The following is a 17,605-nucleotide window of genomic DNA, read 5'->3' on the forward strand; positions in this document are numbered from 1 at the left end:
TAGGCCTTAAACACGTCCTAGATGGACAGACAAACTTCAGCTGTTCTCAGTCTCTTGTCTACTTCGAGGTGATCTCTGCTTGACTTACAAAGCAATGTCCAACCCAGCCCTACTTGAAATGTTACACCTAAAGAACCCCCCCCCCCACACCACACACTCCAGAGATCACAACTTCATTACCACAATTAACAGAACATGCTGGAGAGACAGGATCATCTCCCAAGGACTGCCCATACTCTGGAATAAGCTTCCCATTCATATCAAGCAGAGCACCTCGCTGGCCCTCTTCAAGAGAGATCTTGACAAGTGGATGGGTAACAAAGTTCACCCCAGAGATCACTCCAGTTGCCCTACTTGATAGGGGTACTGTGAACTAACATCGGGTGGCATGATGCCTGGGCAATTTTTTTTGAGCTAGGCTTGTAGAGGCTCCAGGGCCTTTAGCCTGGTACACATCTATGAACCTATATCACGAGAAAAATCCATACAAATTAGCCAAAAAATAAATAAAATAAAGATCACCACCAATATACAATATTCTTCAAATCGTTTAAGAAATTGACATGCAGAAACAATGGTCAACCTACTGAAAGCTAGTGAATCATTAATTCATTTCAATGGCAAAGAACACAAATGGATATGTGGTTACTACTCCTTTATAGTCAAGCTCCCTTAACGGCCATGGCATGATACTACAGCCAAATGCTGCTAGACACCTGATTGTTAGAAAAGACTGGGCTGGAAAATCAACAAATGCCTCAGTTTACCTCACAAATAATTAGAGATCTTGCAGCAGTGGTCTTTAGGATGTCCATCAAATGTAGGCAATTTCAATAACTGTAAAACTGCATCATTTCAAAGACTTCTTGATTTTTCATTTCTGGAACTACCTCAATATTTTTGCACAGAAAATTAAAGTATTCCAGTTGAAGTAAACTATTTACAAAAATTTTATTTTTCTGAAACTACTACCTTTAACAGGCAGAGATGACTTGGTGAAGCATGGATTCAGAAATAAATTACTATTTAAGCCTCAGATGACCGACAACATACAGGCCTGTCTTCTACCACACTCAGTTGGGTAAACTGCAGTGAACTTGTCAGACTGAAACAAAAATTATTTTCCTAGAACACTTGCTCTTATACAAGATGATGTTTAAAATTAATTATATGTTACAATTAAGCACAGATACAATACATATGGTGATAAAAGCAGAAGACATTGACACAGACGTAGTTATCTTCAATTAAAAAGTTCATGAGCTGCCAAGTTGAATATTCATCATGTTCAAGGTACATGTCCACTGATAAAAATTAAAAAACGGTCTACACAAGTGCAGTCCTTTCTGGTAGGATTGTTTACATATTTGGCACAAAATTCTTGCTGTGCTGCTGTGCATACCACTGCTGTCTTTGCTTACGGTTCTCAAGCTCTGTAAGTAAAGCCTGCCGGTATGCTTCATAGGACTTCACAATTCTTTCCAGTTCCTTCATAAACAGCAGCTTTAACATACCCTGGTAAGTGTCCAAGTCTGCAAGCTGAAAGAGTTCCCACTTCAGGATATGATCATATCTGTATCATAAGAAGAAAAAGTATTACTGCTTTATGAGTACCACTGCACTAAATCACGCAATTTTGACAAAGTAGACAGAAGTATAACACTGTATTGCCATAAAGTGGCAAGTGATAGAGCTGTAAAACAAATTATTTAATGCTATCTTCACATAATTTCTGATGGAACAAAATATTATGCGAAGTTGTGATGACCATAAAGATTTAATGTAACCCAGCATCCCAAAAGCATGAAATTATCATTCAAGTAATTACAGATACCTATTACACCATTTATCTTTCTAGCTAGATCTAACAAATCTAGCTTTTTGAAGGAAAAAACATTCATTACATCAAAACTGTTTTATCCTTTTAGAATATACAACCTCAGTTTCATAGATTTGCTCTAATTTCATTTAGTGTTTGCTTCAAATACTCTACACAGATTAACAGGATTCTGTTACGCACACAATACCAAAAGAATGGATCAAATAAAATTAGGAGCATACATAACGAAACAAATACACTAATAATTCATGAGACATTTTAAAGAAATGACAAGTTACAAAACATATTGCTGAAATAATTTAAATCATGCAATAGGTATACTTTAGGACTTCAACACTTTATACAAACTTTCTGCATTGATAGGTTCAAGCAAGCTACATGAATGAAAAATTGCCCAGGATATAATTTTAAGGATTTGAATACAGAAACAAAAGAATGCAACTTTTAGAGCAAACATATGTGGTGCACATAATTGGTTAAATGATGACTGCATCAAATTCTTAGCATCATTACTGAAAAAGAAAAAAATGTAGCAATGGATCTCAACAAAAATATATCAAGTAGAAAACACAGATTCTGCAATGGGAGATGTGACTCATTTCCTGCTGAAAGACTCAAATGGCAATCATTGAATAGTAGAAACTGGGGTTTCCCACCACTTTTGAATCATGTTCCCCAAGAAGCTTCATGGAAAGAAGAGGAGGACAGTGTGTGTTGGGGGGATGCAGACATCCATGGAGAATGGGACAGAACATGACCCTCCCAAATTAGTGACTACATTCAGTTGGTTCCCACGGATATACTGCCAACCCTGTAGGAGCCTAACAAAGAAGTGTACCACCATGGTGATCAAGTAAAAACACCAGGATATTGTTTACTTTATTTGCAAGTGTTTACTTGAAAGTCTGACTGTGTACAACCTTTTCCCAGTGGAGGTCTGGAAAGGTAAAGTTCATAACAGAAAAACAAGAAAAACAAAACAGAAAAAAAAACACACACAGGAAAGGCCTGCACAGATTTACTAGCTATGCCCCCTTCTGCCCAGACTATAAGGTAGCTACTGCCACCAGACACTCCAAAGCCAGCTAGCCTAAGGTTCTTACAAGGGTGCCCATTTATACTAAAGTGAAACTGATTAATATCCATGACTGTATTTGACCAATGCAGTAATGCTCTCAGGAATGGCCACAGAGTCACCAAATAGATACAAGTACTCTCAAAGGGTAAAATATTACGTAAAGGACCAGCCACAATAAAAAGTTTAAACATAGTTAATAAATAATAAAAGCACAAGAAAATACTAAACATATATTTACAATAAACACCAGAGTTTCAAACAGGAAATATTAAGATAATATAGATGCATAAATTAACAGATGCAGAAAAACAGTACTTCACTAATATCACTATATTTTCCTAATGGATCTAAAGAATTACTAACCCCTGGTTCACTTACTAGAGCAAGGCAATGTGAAGTGGGTGAGATATACTCCTTTGTCAGGTTACAAAAACAGACTGCAGTAAGACTTCAGTCTCATTTAGTATTAGAACATCATTTTTGCACTGGATTGCAGAATGACATCACATACATCTGGGTCATCTGACTTCTGATTCCTTTCCTATACAGACCCACTCCTGGCAACTGACCCAGAATCTCACAAGTGTGCCAGGGATGCACACAGAACATTGCCAATATCTGTTGCAGCTTCTAGAAGTCATAACAGAATAAACAGTTCCACTCTTTCTAGAGAAGCTAAGAAACCATTCTCTGGCAAAAACATTTCATCTCTGGCTGCAATCAGAATTGTAAGATACAATCTTTATGGCCCAAATCAAGTAATTTAATTTCATACTATTTTTCAAAGTTAGCTGGACTGATATTAACCTCTTCTCTTCCAGTATCCACGGTTACAATACTAATTTCAATAGTTACAATACAGTCTGACATACAAGTGTGTTTCTTTTTTTGTCCAGCAGGACACACTGTTGGTACATTTTTAACACAAGCAGCTTTACAAATACAGTAGAACATCTGTAAGTTGACCACCCAAGGGACTGCAACAAACTGGTCAACATAAGGAAGTAGGCCTACTGTACTAATACATAAAAGTACTTTAGTTTCTTGTACAGTTATCATACAAAATCATACATAATCAAAACACAGTAAAATCATACACATACTATCACAAAAAAATCATTACATTTACTGTTTTCTCATGGTTTAATCATTCTTTCTGAAAAGAGATTGGTCAACCTTGGTCTGTTTCTTACAAAGGTAAGTAGAGAACACACTCTCAATGCTGGCTACACCACTCAGCATACCTGGGCATTTTTCCACAGCAAATGACTTCAATTGCATTATCAGATGCCCAATATCCTCTTCTTTTGGAGTCTCTGCAATTTCTGTGTCATTGTCGCTTACTACTTCTACTTCATCAGCTGCTTCATGCACTTTTACGCTGGTCTGTACTTTGATCAATATTGCTTGGAAAATTGCTTCTGGGTCATTACAAGTTGTCACCTCATCATCCATTACAACAAAACCTTCAAAATCTACTCCGAATTCTACCATTGGAGAGGGACTGTCTGATGGGGCCAAAACATTGTGCTCTTGGGTTGTGACAAATTCAACCTTCTTTAAACACTTCGGCATCATTTCTGGCTGAACTTTACTCCAAGCAGAAATGATCCAGAGGACAGCATCCAGAGCGTTAACTGATGCAGCAGATGAAGTTGCTTCAACAGGTTTGTGTTTTAGTAATGAGCCCCTGCAGAAGCTGGGCTCAATAGTGCATTTTAAATGTTTTAATGATGCCTTAGTCAAGATGTTGGATTTCTGAGATTGTGTTTGGAGGCAGAAATTTCAGTGTCGTGTTTGTGAGATGATTCCCTGGCAGGTGGCCAAGACAGTTGTCTGTCAGTAGAATAGACCATTTCTTCATTTGTCGGTTGATACCCCTTTTACCCACTACTCAAATAAGGCACCAGTCATCCATGTGCATTTGTTTGATCTCCAAGCGATGGGGAGGCCCTTAGGTTTTCAGGTTCTTGAATAGTAAATTGGCAAAGCCACATGCAATCACCAAGGGCTTTAGTTTCTCTCTGGTTGATGTAGTGCAAAGCAGAACTGTGAAATGAAACGTTCTTTGGAAAGTTTTCTGCTCTTACACTTGTCACCCTTCATGACGAGGCTCCCATCAGGCATTGCCTTGACAGTCTGCTGCACTTGTCAGCATTACAGATATCTCTGAAGCCACTGGCGAAGTCTGAGAACTTTTTGATTAACTCTTCCACAACTTCTACTGGAACTTCACTGGATTCACCACACAAAACTTTCTGGGAGATCTCGTGTCGCAGTTTAAATTTCTTGAGCCAACCACTTGATGCTTGGAAATCTGCCACCCTGATTTCCTGTGCAAATTTTTTTGCAACGTCTTGGATCATTGGCCAGAGATTTGGGCGTTAACTGCCCTCATTTGTTTGAAGCAGCTTAATGTGGCTTTGACTTCGAGGGACATTTTCCTCCTTTTCCACTGTAGGCCTCCGCTTTCCTTACCATCTCTCTCCAAGTACTCATGTTTACATTTTTGGATGTTGCCAACTGTGGTCTTTCTAACACCAAAATGTTCTGTCATCTTTCTTTGGCTGCTGCTTTCCCGAAAATGTTGAACATCAACCTTTTCCTTCAATGTCAGCCCTGAGTTCTTTCCTTTGGGCCATCATGTCTCGATTAACTGTAAAATTCTCCAGCAATTGTATGATGTTCCTACAATTCAGACCAGTCTTTCATGATGAAAAATATCTTCAGCAACAAGTGATAAACAATAGGACATTAGGCCTAATCCAGCACATGGCAATAATAAAACATGATTCCCACACCTTGATTTAGAGTTGACTCAACTGGTCAAGTTATACAGGGTAAATTAAGATTGTGTCAGTCTAAGTGGTCAATATACAACTTACAGAGGTGGTCAATATAGAGAGGTCAGTCTTCCACTGAGTACATGTGGTGCATGTCTGGTCTACGAACATTAAGTCAACTTAAGGAGGTGGTCAACTATGGAGGTTCTACTGTACATTCTTCAACACGAGCTTCTGTACAAATCAGTGTGATATACAAATGGCATACAATTCTTTACAAAATTCCAGCTAAATGTGCTGGCATATGTTACACATCCACTGCCCTATTTCTCTTGGCATAGCTGGCAGTACCTCAATCCTCACAAAGGGGATGGTAAAGAATATGGAGATAAGCATCCTTGAGATGCAGAGACACCATATAAGCTTGAGGAAGCAAGAGGGAACAAAGTCTGAAGGGACAACATTCAAAAGGAGGGCACCTGCAGAAGTGCGTAGATGAGAGTTCTACAACTGGTCTCCAGGTACCTGCTTTTCTGGAGACTAGAAACATCCTGGAGTAAATCCCCTCCCCCATTGCAACACAGGCACCTCCTGAATAGTACCCAGAGTCAAACGGTCCTGAAGCACCTCTGGAAAGGAGAGCTATTCCTGAGGGGGCTAAGGAACACCCATAAAAAGGGGAAGGGATTTCCAAACCATGAAATACCCCTGGTGAATAATGGACAGGAACTACAGCACAGGTTCAAACCAAGAAACGCTCGTAGCTTGTACAAATGTTAATAAAACATGCACGTTTGTACACTTTATTAAAGTTTTTACAAGCTATGGACGTTTCTTTACAAGCTACGAGCGTTTCTTGGGTTGAACTTGTGCTGTGGTTCGTGGAATTAATAGCAGACCACAATTACTGCAGGAACTTGTACTTTTGCTGGTTTGGAATAATGGACAGGACCCAGGAATCCTGAGTAATGTGTAGCTCAACAGGAAGAGAAAGAGGCAAAGAGAAAGAAAAATGGCTGGCAAGGATAGGATAGTCAAACAGCACCTGATTTATCTGGAAAAGGAGACTTCTGAGGCACTGAAGTCTGAGCAGTCTTACCAGGAGAAGCCTGCTTGCCACCCTTTTTGCCTTTAGGAGGAGGGGGAGATTGCCTGTGGACAAAGGTTGGCTTACTGGGGTAGCATCAGTGAAATTAAGGCACAGGAGAAACTAACACATTTAAGTTCCTGTAAACCCTTGTCCTTATCCTGAAGGGACTTAAACACAGCAGCAGCAGATTCGCCACACAAGTGTTGATCATCATGGGGGACATCCATCAACTTAGCCTTAATATCATCAGGCAAAAGTGGAAGCTGAAGCCAAGAATCCCTCCTCATCACTGACCCAAAAGCAGTAGTCCTAGAGGAACCATCTGCTGCATTTTCCCCAAACTTGATGGAATGACAAGCCACCTGAGAGGAAATCCCCATCAGGGAAAGAGCAGAAGTTTTACCCTCAGTGTGAAAGATCATAAATAACCTGACAAGCCTGGGATAGGAGAGCCAACAAAGTACCTGGACATATGGGTCTGATAATTAACAGCCCTAAAAGCCAAGGCAGGAGAGGTGTAAACCTTCTTGTCTAGCCTTTCCATGCTCCTGCTATCTTTATCAGAGGGAAGTAACTTGGGAGAAGGAAGCAATTGATAGGGCTTGTCAGAAGCTACAGACACCACCAAGGGGTCAGCAAGAGGACACTTGTACAAAAATGTGCGGCCTTTAGGCACTATGTTTCTTGGCAGCAGGGGGCTGACAGTCTAAAGCTTCAGAAGCATTGGTAAATACATCCAACAAGAGGAACAGTACAAGGTTTAGGAGAATCCATCTGCAGCAGCTCATAGTATCTTTTATATACCTCAAAGACCTCACCACAATCCTGTTTAAAGAACTCCATTATCCTGGAGATAGTGTCCTCAAATGAAATCTCTTCAAATGCAGTATCAAGACTAGCAGATTCTTCATCTGATCCATAGTCCAAAGGAGAAGGAATCTGAGAAGAGTAAGCAAGAGATCCCTAATCCAAATCCAGCTCCTCCTCAGAGGAATCCTGTTCCCTGGGTCTTTTTTATGGGAGTAGAGGAACAAGTGGGGGCTGGAACAGAAACTCCCTGAGGAGATTTAAATGCCAAAGCACTAAAACCCAGAGTGAAGGCCTACCATTGACTCTGTAGATCCTTAGGATCAGGAGAAATATGGTTAGGCTTTTGCTTTTTCTTCAGTGGGACGTCTGCCTTATAAAATTTGGAAGGCTCTGACACAGAACGGCATTCAATGATGGTAGCAGGGACTTCTCTAAAAAACACCCCAGGCCCCTTGGAAATAATTACCTGTGGTTCCCCCTAAGCATCCAAAATGGATGCCTGCAATGCCTCCTTGGATGTGCTACAAGTCAGATCCCTGCCGGCCTCCAACCCGGTCGTGGCAGAGGAATCCAACGACAAAGCTGGGTAAACCTCCAGACATTCACTTGCCTTGGGAGAGTTGTCCAGCAGAGGCTGAAAGTACAGTTTTGTACCTACCATAAATGTAGATGTTCGAGTGCTAATACAGCTGCAGTCATAACAGATGGGTTCTCCTGCCGTCAGGCGGGTCCTCGGTCGGCCGAATTCCAAAGTCTAGGTCCGGCATCGGTTGTCGTCGCTTCTTCCCTGATGTCAGTGTGACAGGGGTATAAAGGAAACAGCCGACGCCATTTTATTCAGTTTTTCTTGCCCTAGATGTCAGGTGCCCCCAGAAGGAAGGCAATACATAAATTTGTGTAATAAAGCAATGCAATATAATCAAAATACAGTAGCTGCAAGCAAATGCACCATAAATGAATACCCCAATGAGGTTGTATGAGGAGGTGTTAGCCAGTAGGCCTGTCCCAAGAGGAGAAGGAGGGAGGGAAACCTGGACTGCAGCTGTATTAGCACTCGAACATCTACATTTATGGTAGGTACAAAACTGTACTATGTTCATCGTGCATACAGCTGCAGTCATAACAGATGGGTAGAATCCCAAAGCTAAGAAAGGGGTGGTAGGCACTAGGAACTAGGAGGAGCCAGGATGCCCTGCAAGACTGCAGTGGCAAAGCCTGCTCTAGTTTTGGAGTATAATGGTAGGTGGTAGTGCTAGGAGAAGGTATGCACAGAACTCCAAGTGGCTGCTTCCAAAATATCTTTGGTAGGAACTCCTCTGAGGAAAGCTGCAGAGGTAGCTGTGGCCCTTGTGGAGTGAGATCTGATGCCTGTAGGTACAGTTTTGCCATGAAAAGAATAGCAAAAGCGTATGCAGTGGGCTATCCATTTTGAGATTGTCTGTTTGGAAATTGGCTTTCCTTGAGCTCCTACAGCATAGGACACAAAGAGCTGTTCTGATTTTCTGAAAGGCTTTGTTCTGTCCAAATAATAAAGCAGTTGCCTGTGGAAGCCCAAGGAATGTAGTAATCTCTCCCCTTTGTTTTGAGGATTAGGATAAAAGGTAGGTAAGTGTATGGCCTGATTCAAAGCTACCCTGGATACCACTTTAGGCATAAAGGACAGGTTGGTTCGTAAGGAAACTCTGTCCTGACGGAAGATGATAAAAGGCTGCACAGCCATGAGAGCTTGTAGTTCTGAAACTCTACGAGCTGAGGTAATAGCCAGAAGGAAAGCTGTTTTCCAGGACAAATATTGCAAACCTGATGAGGCAGCTGGCTCAAAGGGAGGCAAGGTCAGTTTTTCCAGAATGAAATTGAGATCCCAAGCAGGTATTGGTTGTTTCCTTGGGGTCTTAGATTCTTAGCCCCTCTAAGGAACTGTCTTAAGAGAGGGTGAGAGAATAAGGGTGGATCAGTGTTGTATTCTGCAGAAATGGCTGAGGCATGGATTTTGATGGAGGAGAATGAAAGTCCACTGCTTAGCAGCTCTGCTAGATACTGTACTATTTGAGGTAAATTCAGTTTTCCAGGATCCTGGCCCTTTTTCTCATTCCAGACACAAAACCGTTTCCATTTTGCGGAGTAAGCTTTTCTAGTTGACGGCCTTCTGGCCTCCAAAATGACATCCTGCACCTCCTTGGAGAGTAGGGTCTGTTGTGATGCTAAGGAATCTTCCATGCGGCTAGATTGAGTGTTTTTAGCTGGCTGTGAAGAGTTTTGAAGCTGTGCTGAGTCAGGAGAAGAGGCATTAGAGGCAGGGTCCACAGTGGTGAATGTGTCAGGCTCCTCAGGAGTGGGTACCAGTGTTGTCTTGGCCAGTCTGGAGCAATGAGAATCATCTTTGGTCTGTCTGCTCTGGTTTTCAATAGAACTTTGGGCAGCAGAGGAAGAGGTGGGAAGGCATAAACTGTCATTGATGTCCAACTGAAAGAGAGAGCGTCCACTCTCCAGGTCTTTGGATGGAAAATCCTTGAGCAGTGTTTTGTCAATTGGTGATTTTTGTGGGAGGCAAAGAGATCTAGGTCTGGCCTTCCCCATGCTTGGATTATTTCTGTAAAAACTTTTGGATGCAACTTCCATTCGTGTGGATCTGTCATATTTCTGCTTAGGTTGTCTGTCAGCGTGTTTTCCTTGCCTGGCAAGTACTGTGCTTGTAGTTCAATTTGTAAGTCCATGGCCATGTTCCAAAGTGACATGGCCAGTCTGCATAGGGGGTATGAATGTGTTCCTCCCTGCTTGTTTATGTACCACATAACTGTGGTGTTGTCCGTTCTTATCAACAGTTGACCTGGTTGCAGAAGGTCTTTGAAAGCTATAATAGCATTTAGTACTGCTAGCATTTCCTTTTGATTGATGTGAAGGTGCTTTTCTTTTTGGGACCATTTGCCCTGAATGCACCGATCTGTCATGTGCACCCCCCAGGCGTAGTCAGAGGCGTCTGTTGTGATGACTTAATTTGCTTGAGGCTTGTTGAATGGAAGACCTGTGTTTGTTTGGCATGCTTGAACCCACCACAGAAATTCCTTTTGTAGACATGGAATTAGTGGTATTATTGTTTCCAAACTGTGGCTGTGTTGAGACCATAGGTTTTTCAGGTACCATTGAAGTTTCCTCATATGCAGCTTTGCACATGGGATTAGTAAGATGCAAGATGTCATGAATCCCAGAGCCTGCAGGATTTTCCTTGCAGTCAGCCTGGTGCAATTTGCTAGTGCTCTGAAGTATTGAGTTAGTTGCCCCTGCTTCTCTGGCGTGAGGTAGGCCATCTGGGTGTTTGTGTCCAAGTTGGCACCCAGGAAAATTATCTTCCGAGAGGGTATTAGCCTTGATTTCTTTTTGTTGGCTGTGTATCCCAGAGAGTTCAACAACATTATTACATAAGCCAGATGTTTCAGAAGAATGTGCTTGCTGTCCGCTTGGATCAGGCAGTCATCCAAATAGGGGTATATTTGTATCCCTTGAAGTCTGCAGTAGGCAATTACTGATGCCAGGCATTTCGTGAATACTCTGGGTGCAGTAGATAAGCCAAAGGGCAATGCAGAGAATTGATAATGGGTTGAGCCTGCAAGAAATCTGAGGTATCTTCTGCAATTTTGTCTGATTGGGACATGCAGGTATGCCTCCTTGAGGTCCAATGTTACCAGCCAAGACTCCTTGCCCAGCATGGGAGGAAGATGCTGTAGAGTGAGCATCTTGAATTTTGGTATGAGTAGAAATGTGTTTAGGATGGATAGGTCCAAAATAGGTCTCCAATCTTTTCCCTTCCTTGGTACCAGGAATAGTCTGGAATAAAAACCTTGACCTTGTTCATGCGTAGGTACCTCTTGAATAGCTTTCATGTCTATGAGATCTGTAATTTGCCTTTGTGCCCTTTGACTGTGTGGCAGGTTTGGCAAGCCTCATTTTTGGAAGGGTGTGAAAATGGAATCTGAAGCCTCTGTTTATAATGTCCAGGATCCATTTGTCTTTTGTGACAATATGCCAATTTTTTGAAAATAATGCCAGTTTTCCTCCTAAGGGGGCTGCCATTTGAGTCTTGCTTGGCATGCAAAGGGGAAAGTCATTGGGTTTGCTTTCTGAATGATTGCGAGTTATCCTCACCACCTCTTTGTGTAGGAGCTTGCCATTGTCTGCCTCTAAACGATCCTTGGGATTGTCCTCTGCCCCTCGGGCGCCTGTATCTACCAATTTGGGGTCTGTCCATGGCTGGAAAGGACCAATTTTTGGAAGGCCAATTTCTACTGAAACGTGGGGGTTGTACCTGTAGAAAATCTTTCACAGTTTGCATTGATTTAGCCTTTTCCTCCATTTTCCTTAATACCTCCTCAGCATTAGCACCAAATAATTCATCCTTTTGTAGAGGGGCATCTAGTAATTTAGCTTTGACATGATCAGGCAAGGTTTGTTCCTTGAGCCAGGCATGTCTACATATGACTGATCCTGTAACAGCAGCTCTACATGAGGCCTCTAGAGCATCAAAACCACATTGCAAGGTATGCTTACCCACTTGTTCTGCACTATGCATCAAATCCTGCAACTCCTTCAAGTCTGGTTGTTCAGGTTGTGACATTTTACTTTTCAATTGTGATAACAAATCTGTTGGTATTTTAGCATATGGAACTGACAGTTTAAGGCCCTCATGGTTAAGGTAGCCGAGGTATATACCTTTTTTCCCCACCTTTCTAAGGATCTGGAATCTCTCTCGGAAGGTAATGGGTTTTTAGCAGTGGAGGCCTTAATTCCCTTGGGGCCCTGTGAGATGGTTTCTGGGTCAGCAGCATGGCTTTTGTATAGAAATTGGTGAGAGTCAGGAACTCTGTAGTACCTGTCAGGCTTGACTGGGGCTGGAGGCAGAGAATCTGGGTTAAGGCAGGCCTCCGAGTAAACATCATCTAGGATGTCCAAGACAGGAGGTATAGCCAGAGGCCTGTGCTGAGGTAGCAAGAGAAATTCCCTAAGCCTTTTCTTGGAATCTGAATAATCTTGGCCTTCCCAGTGGAAGTGTTCCCTTAAGGTATGCAAAGTTTCCCCAAATGAGTAATCCTCTGGGGTGGATACAGAAGGAATGGACTCCTCTGCATCAGTCTTCAAAAGGGGGGTAAGAATGTTCCTGATCATCAGAGTGCTCTGAAATAATGGAGCCCTGATCAGAGGAGGGGGATTCTTCCTCCACGCTGGGCCTTTTGTCCGGTAGGGGTTGAGAACCCTGATAAGAGTAATTAAATCCTCAGCCATTTTAAGCATCTGTTTTATAGGCATGGGGCCTGGAGATGGGCCCTGTGTAGCTTGTCTCTTAGAATGCATGGCTGCTTTAGACTTAGTGAAAGCCTTGATGGAAAAAGAAGAGGAAGCTCTGAAGACACCTTGAGTGGAGGTAGACCTATCCACATTTTGAGGTTCAACGCCAAGAGTGGCTTCGGTATCTGTAGTCGGGGTGTGGGCCGAGGAGCCTGCGACCTCGGGCACAGGAGACACCTCCAAAGAAGTGTCATCGATAGTCAGGGGCTGCGTAGGTGCCTCGCTGAGAACCGGACCACGTGTAGTCGGCTTTGGCATGGTGTCGATAGAGGCAACGGACCTCGTGTGTCGGTCCTTATCTTTGTGGTTTTTAGACAAAACTGGAGTCGAGTATCCAACGACATAATATAGTTAAATGTTTTTCCAAAATAATGCTGGGCGAACTCCGCCCGATGCTTAATGGTGCGTTTGTTGAATGTAGCACAAAAACGACAGACCAACTGTGGTCTGGGCCTAAACAAGATATACAGAGGGAATGGAAATCCTTATGCGGTATTTGCTTCCCACATGAAATACAATTATTAACTTTGTCTGACATCAGTCTGAGGCAAGAAAAGTTTCCCCAATGGGGCACTTAGCTTTCAAGAAGACTTCGGTTTCAAAATTTTCGTAATTTCAGAGCTGGCTGACCGGCACTTGCGAACTGCTTCTGCTTTGGGCACCACGCGGCAAGAAAGACTGAAGAAAATGGCGTCGGCTGGTTCCTTTATACCCCTGTCACACTGACGTCAGGGAAGAAGCGACGACAACCGACGCCGGACCTAGACTTTGGAATTCGGCCGACCGAGGACCCGCCTGACGGCAGGAGAACCCATCTGTTATGACTGCAGCTGTATGCACGATGAACATCAGCAGAATATTCTAGCATAGACTTCTTGGCCTTCTTCACTGATTGCTGTCCCTCAGACTGGGAAATACCCTTTTATAGAAACTAAGATGCTGACTTTCATGATAGAGCATCAAAGAAGATAGTCTACTACAAAGGGTTTTAGGTACAGAAGCCTGACAAATGGAATAGGATGTATGGTTGCGAGAGGCACCTAAACAAAAAAAACGACACTGGTCATGGCAGTTTATATGGGGACTGCCTCCCATACTGGCATTTACCCTTCTTGGATGACATGAAACTCCACAAGCAACAGTAAAAAAGAACCACAAAGTACAGTTTTGTACCTACCATAAATGTAGATGTCCGATAGGTATGCATCTGCAGTCCTCACATATGGGTTGTCCTGCCTCAGGCAGCCCTTCGGTTGGCCGGATTCCCAGACCCCTTCCCCGTCAGAGCGCCTGGGGTATAAAAGTGTCAGCCGATGCCATCTTCCTCAGTTTTTCTTGCCCCAGATGCCAGGTGCCCTCTAAGGAAGGCTAAACTTGGAGAAATGCAATAAATTCCAAACATGCACAGAAATATATATATATATATATATATATATATATATATATATATATATATATATATATATATATATATATATATAGAACAAATACACCATAATAGATAACCCCAGCTAGCTATGAGAGGGATAGGAACCCAAGAAATACCACAGAGGGGAAGGAGGGAGGGTAAACCTGACTGCAGATGCATACCTATCGGACATCTACATTTATGGTAGGTACAAAACTGTACTATGTCCTTCAAGGATGCATCTGCAGTCCTCACATATGGGTAGAATACCACAGCCAATCTGGGGGTGGTAAGATCTATGTAAAGGATGATGTAGCTAAAATGCCCTGCAGGACTGCCGCAGCAAAGCCTGCTCTGGATCTGGAATATAAAGGTAAATTGTAATGCTTGGAAAATGTATGCACGGAGCTCCATGTAGCAGCTTCTAAAATGTCCTTTGTAGCCACCCCTCTTAAGAAGGCTGTGGAGGTGGCTGTGGTTCTGGTGGAATGAGGTCTAATGTTAGCTGGCACAGTTTTGCCATGAAAGGAGTAACAAAAACGAATGCAATTTCCTATCCATTTTGAAATTATCTGTTTGGAAATTGCTTTTCCTTGTGCACCAGCAGCATATGCTACAAACAGCTGGTCAGTTTTCTGTAACTTTTAGTTCTGTCCAAGTAGTAGCGCAACTGTCTGTGAATGTCCAGGGTATGCAGAAGTTTCTCCCCCTTGTTTTGTGGATTTGGAAAGAAGGTAGGCAGGTGAATAGCTTGGTTCAATGAGACCCTGGATACCACCTTTGGCATAAATGAAGGATTGATTCTCAATGAGACTCTGTCCTGATGAAAAATAAGAAATGGTTGTACTGCCATGAGGGCCTGTAACTCCAAAACTCTTCTTGCTGAGGTTATGGCCAGAAGGAAGGCAGTCTTCTAAGACAGGAACTGTAGTTCTGAAGATGCTGCTGGTTCAAAGGGAGGCAGTGTTAGTTTCTCCAACACGAAGTTAAGGTCCCATGTAGGCACTGGTGGCTTCCTTGGAGGATTTATGTTTTTAATTCCTCTTAGAAACTGCCTTAGGAGAGGATGAGAGAAGACAGGTGGATCAGTATTGTATTCTGCTAAAATGGCTGAAGCATGAATTTTAATGGAAGAGTAAGACAGGCCATTGTGGAGCATTTCTGCCAAGTATTCCAGGATATGTGCCATGTTCATCACTGTCGCATCTAGGCCCTTTGAGGTGCTCCAAGTGCGAAATCTTTTCCATTTTGCTGAGTAAGCCTTTCTTGTGGAAGGCCGGCGAGCTTCCATGATGATATCCTTCACTCTCTTGGATAGCTTATCCTGGGAAGGAGTCAAGGTATTCTCCAGGCTGTTAGTTGCAAGGTTTTCAGGTTGGAATGCAGAGTTTTGTAGTTGTGCTGTGTCAGGAGAAGTGGCCATTGAGGAAGAGATCACGGTTTCATGCGTGATATGCTCTTTTGCAGTGGGTACCAGTGCTGTCTTGGCCAGTCCGGAGCTATCAGAATCCCTTTTGGCTGCTCTGTCCTGATCTTCAGTAAGACCTTGGTCATTAATGGAAGAGGTGGAAATGCATACACTGTTAGAGTTCTCCAGCTGAAAGAGAGGGCGTCCACTTTCCATGCTTGTGGGTGGTATGTCCTTGAGCAGAATTTCTTCAGCTGATGATTGTGGTGGGAGGCAAAAAGATCTATGTCCGGCCTCCCCCATGATTGTGCTATCTGAAAGAAGATGTCTGGGTACAGCATCCATTCGTGTGCATCCAAGATATTTCTGCTTAGGCTGTCCGCCAGTATATTGTCTTTTCCTGGCACAAACTGTGATTGCAGCTCTATATTGAGTTTCAGGGAAAGTTCCCATAGATTCATTGCCAGTCTGCAAAGAGGGTAGGAATGGGTACCTCCTTGCTTGTTTATGTACCACATAACTGTGGTGTTGTCTGTCCTTATTAGCAGGTGGCCTTGATGCAGAAAGAGTTTGAAGGCCTCGATTGCATGTATCACCGCCAGCATTTCCTTTTGGTTTATATGCATGCGTAGCTCCTTTTGTGACCATAGTCCTTGAATACATCTGCCCTCCATGTGTGCTCCCCAACCGTGGTCTGAAGCGTCCATTGTAATGGTTTGGCTGGCTATTGGTTTGACGAAGGGCAGACCCCTGTTTGACTGGCTTGCTTGAGCCCACCACAGAAATTCCTTTTGGAGGCATGGAATGAGTGGGATCAAAGTTTCTAAGCTGTGACTGTGCTGCGTCCATAAACTCCTTAGGTACCATTGTAATTTCCTCATATGCAGCCTTGCTTGTGGAATCAGTAGAATGCAAGATGCCATATAACCCAGGGCCTGCAGGATTTTCCTTGCAGTCAGCTAAGTTTGTCTTGTCAGATTCTTGAAGTAATCGGGTAGTTGTCTTTGTTTTTCTTCTGTGAGAAAAGCCATTTGGGTGGTTGTGTCTAGATCCGCACCCAGAAAAGTTATTCTTTGGGATGGAACAAGTCTTGATTTGTGAATGTTGACTGTATATCCCAAGGCCTGCAGTAGGTGGATGGCATAATTCAAGTCCTTTACCAAAGTTTGTTGGCTGTCCGCTTGTATAAGGCAGTCGTCCAGATATGGGTATATTTGAATCCCCTGAAGTCTGCAGTGTGCAATTACTGATGCCAGGCATTTCGTGAATACTCTGGGCGCAGTAGATAAGCCAAAGGGCAATGCTGAGAATTGATAATGCTCTGAACCTGCAAGAAATCTGAGGTGTCTTCTGCAACTTTGTCTGATAGGGACATGCAGGTATGCCTCCTTGAGGTCTAGAGTTACCAGCCAAGACCCCTTGCCCAGCATGGGAAGGAGTTGCTGTAGAGTCAGCATTTTGAATTTTGGCACAATTAGATAAATATTCAGTGCGGACAAGTCGAGAATAGGCCTCCATTGTTTTTCTTTTCTTGGAACAAGGAATAGTCTGGAATAAAATCCTTGGCCTTTTTCTGAAAGAGGAACCTTTTCTATAGCTTTCATTTGCATTAATTTGGAGATTTGTTTCAAAGCCTCTGCCCTTTGGATTTGGTGGCAGGTCTGGCATGCCTTTTCTTTTTGGCAATGTGTGAAAATGGAACCTGTATCCTTTGTCTATTATTTGCAGTGTCCATTTGTCTCTTGTAATACTGTGCCAATTGTCTGAGAATAAAGAAAGCTTTCCACCCAAAGGTGCTTCTAATTGAGCCCTGGTTGGCGGAGTCAAAGCAAAGTCATCGAGTCTGTCCTT

The 17,605-nt window shown here is 42.8% G+C and overlaps 1 protein-coding gene across 2 annotated transcripts in view; it reads right to left on the bottom strand.

The window, feature by feature from the left end:
- Positions 1-932: 932 nt before the first annotated feature.
- SAV1 (salvador family WW domain containing protein 1) overlaps positions 933-17,605 on the bottom strand; it is a 595,297-nt gene continuing 578,624 nt past the window's right edge. Inside the window, exon 5 of one of the 2 annotated variants that reach the window (XM_044074303.1) lies at positions 933-1,573. In XM_044074303.1, coding sequence (XP_043930238.1) covers positions 1,360-1,573 — 214 coding nt within the window. In that variant the 3' untranslated portion in view covers positions 933-1,359. The remainder of the gene's footprint in view (positions 1,574-17,605) is intronic. The other variant, XM_044074304.1, reaches the window with a different exon arrangement.

This window comes from Protopterus annectens, chromosome 6.part0 (genome assembly GCF_019279795.1).
Source record: "Protopterus annectens isolate FY-2018-M chromosome 6.part0, PAN1.0, whole genome shotgun sequence".
NCBI lineage: Eukaryota > Metazoa > Chordata > Ceratodontiformes > Protopteridae > Protopterus > Protopterus annectens.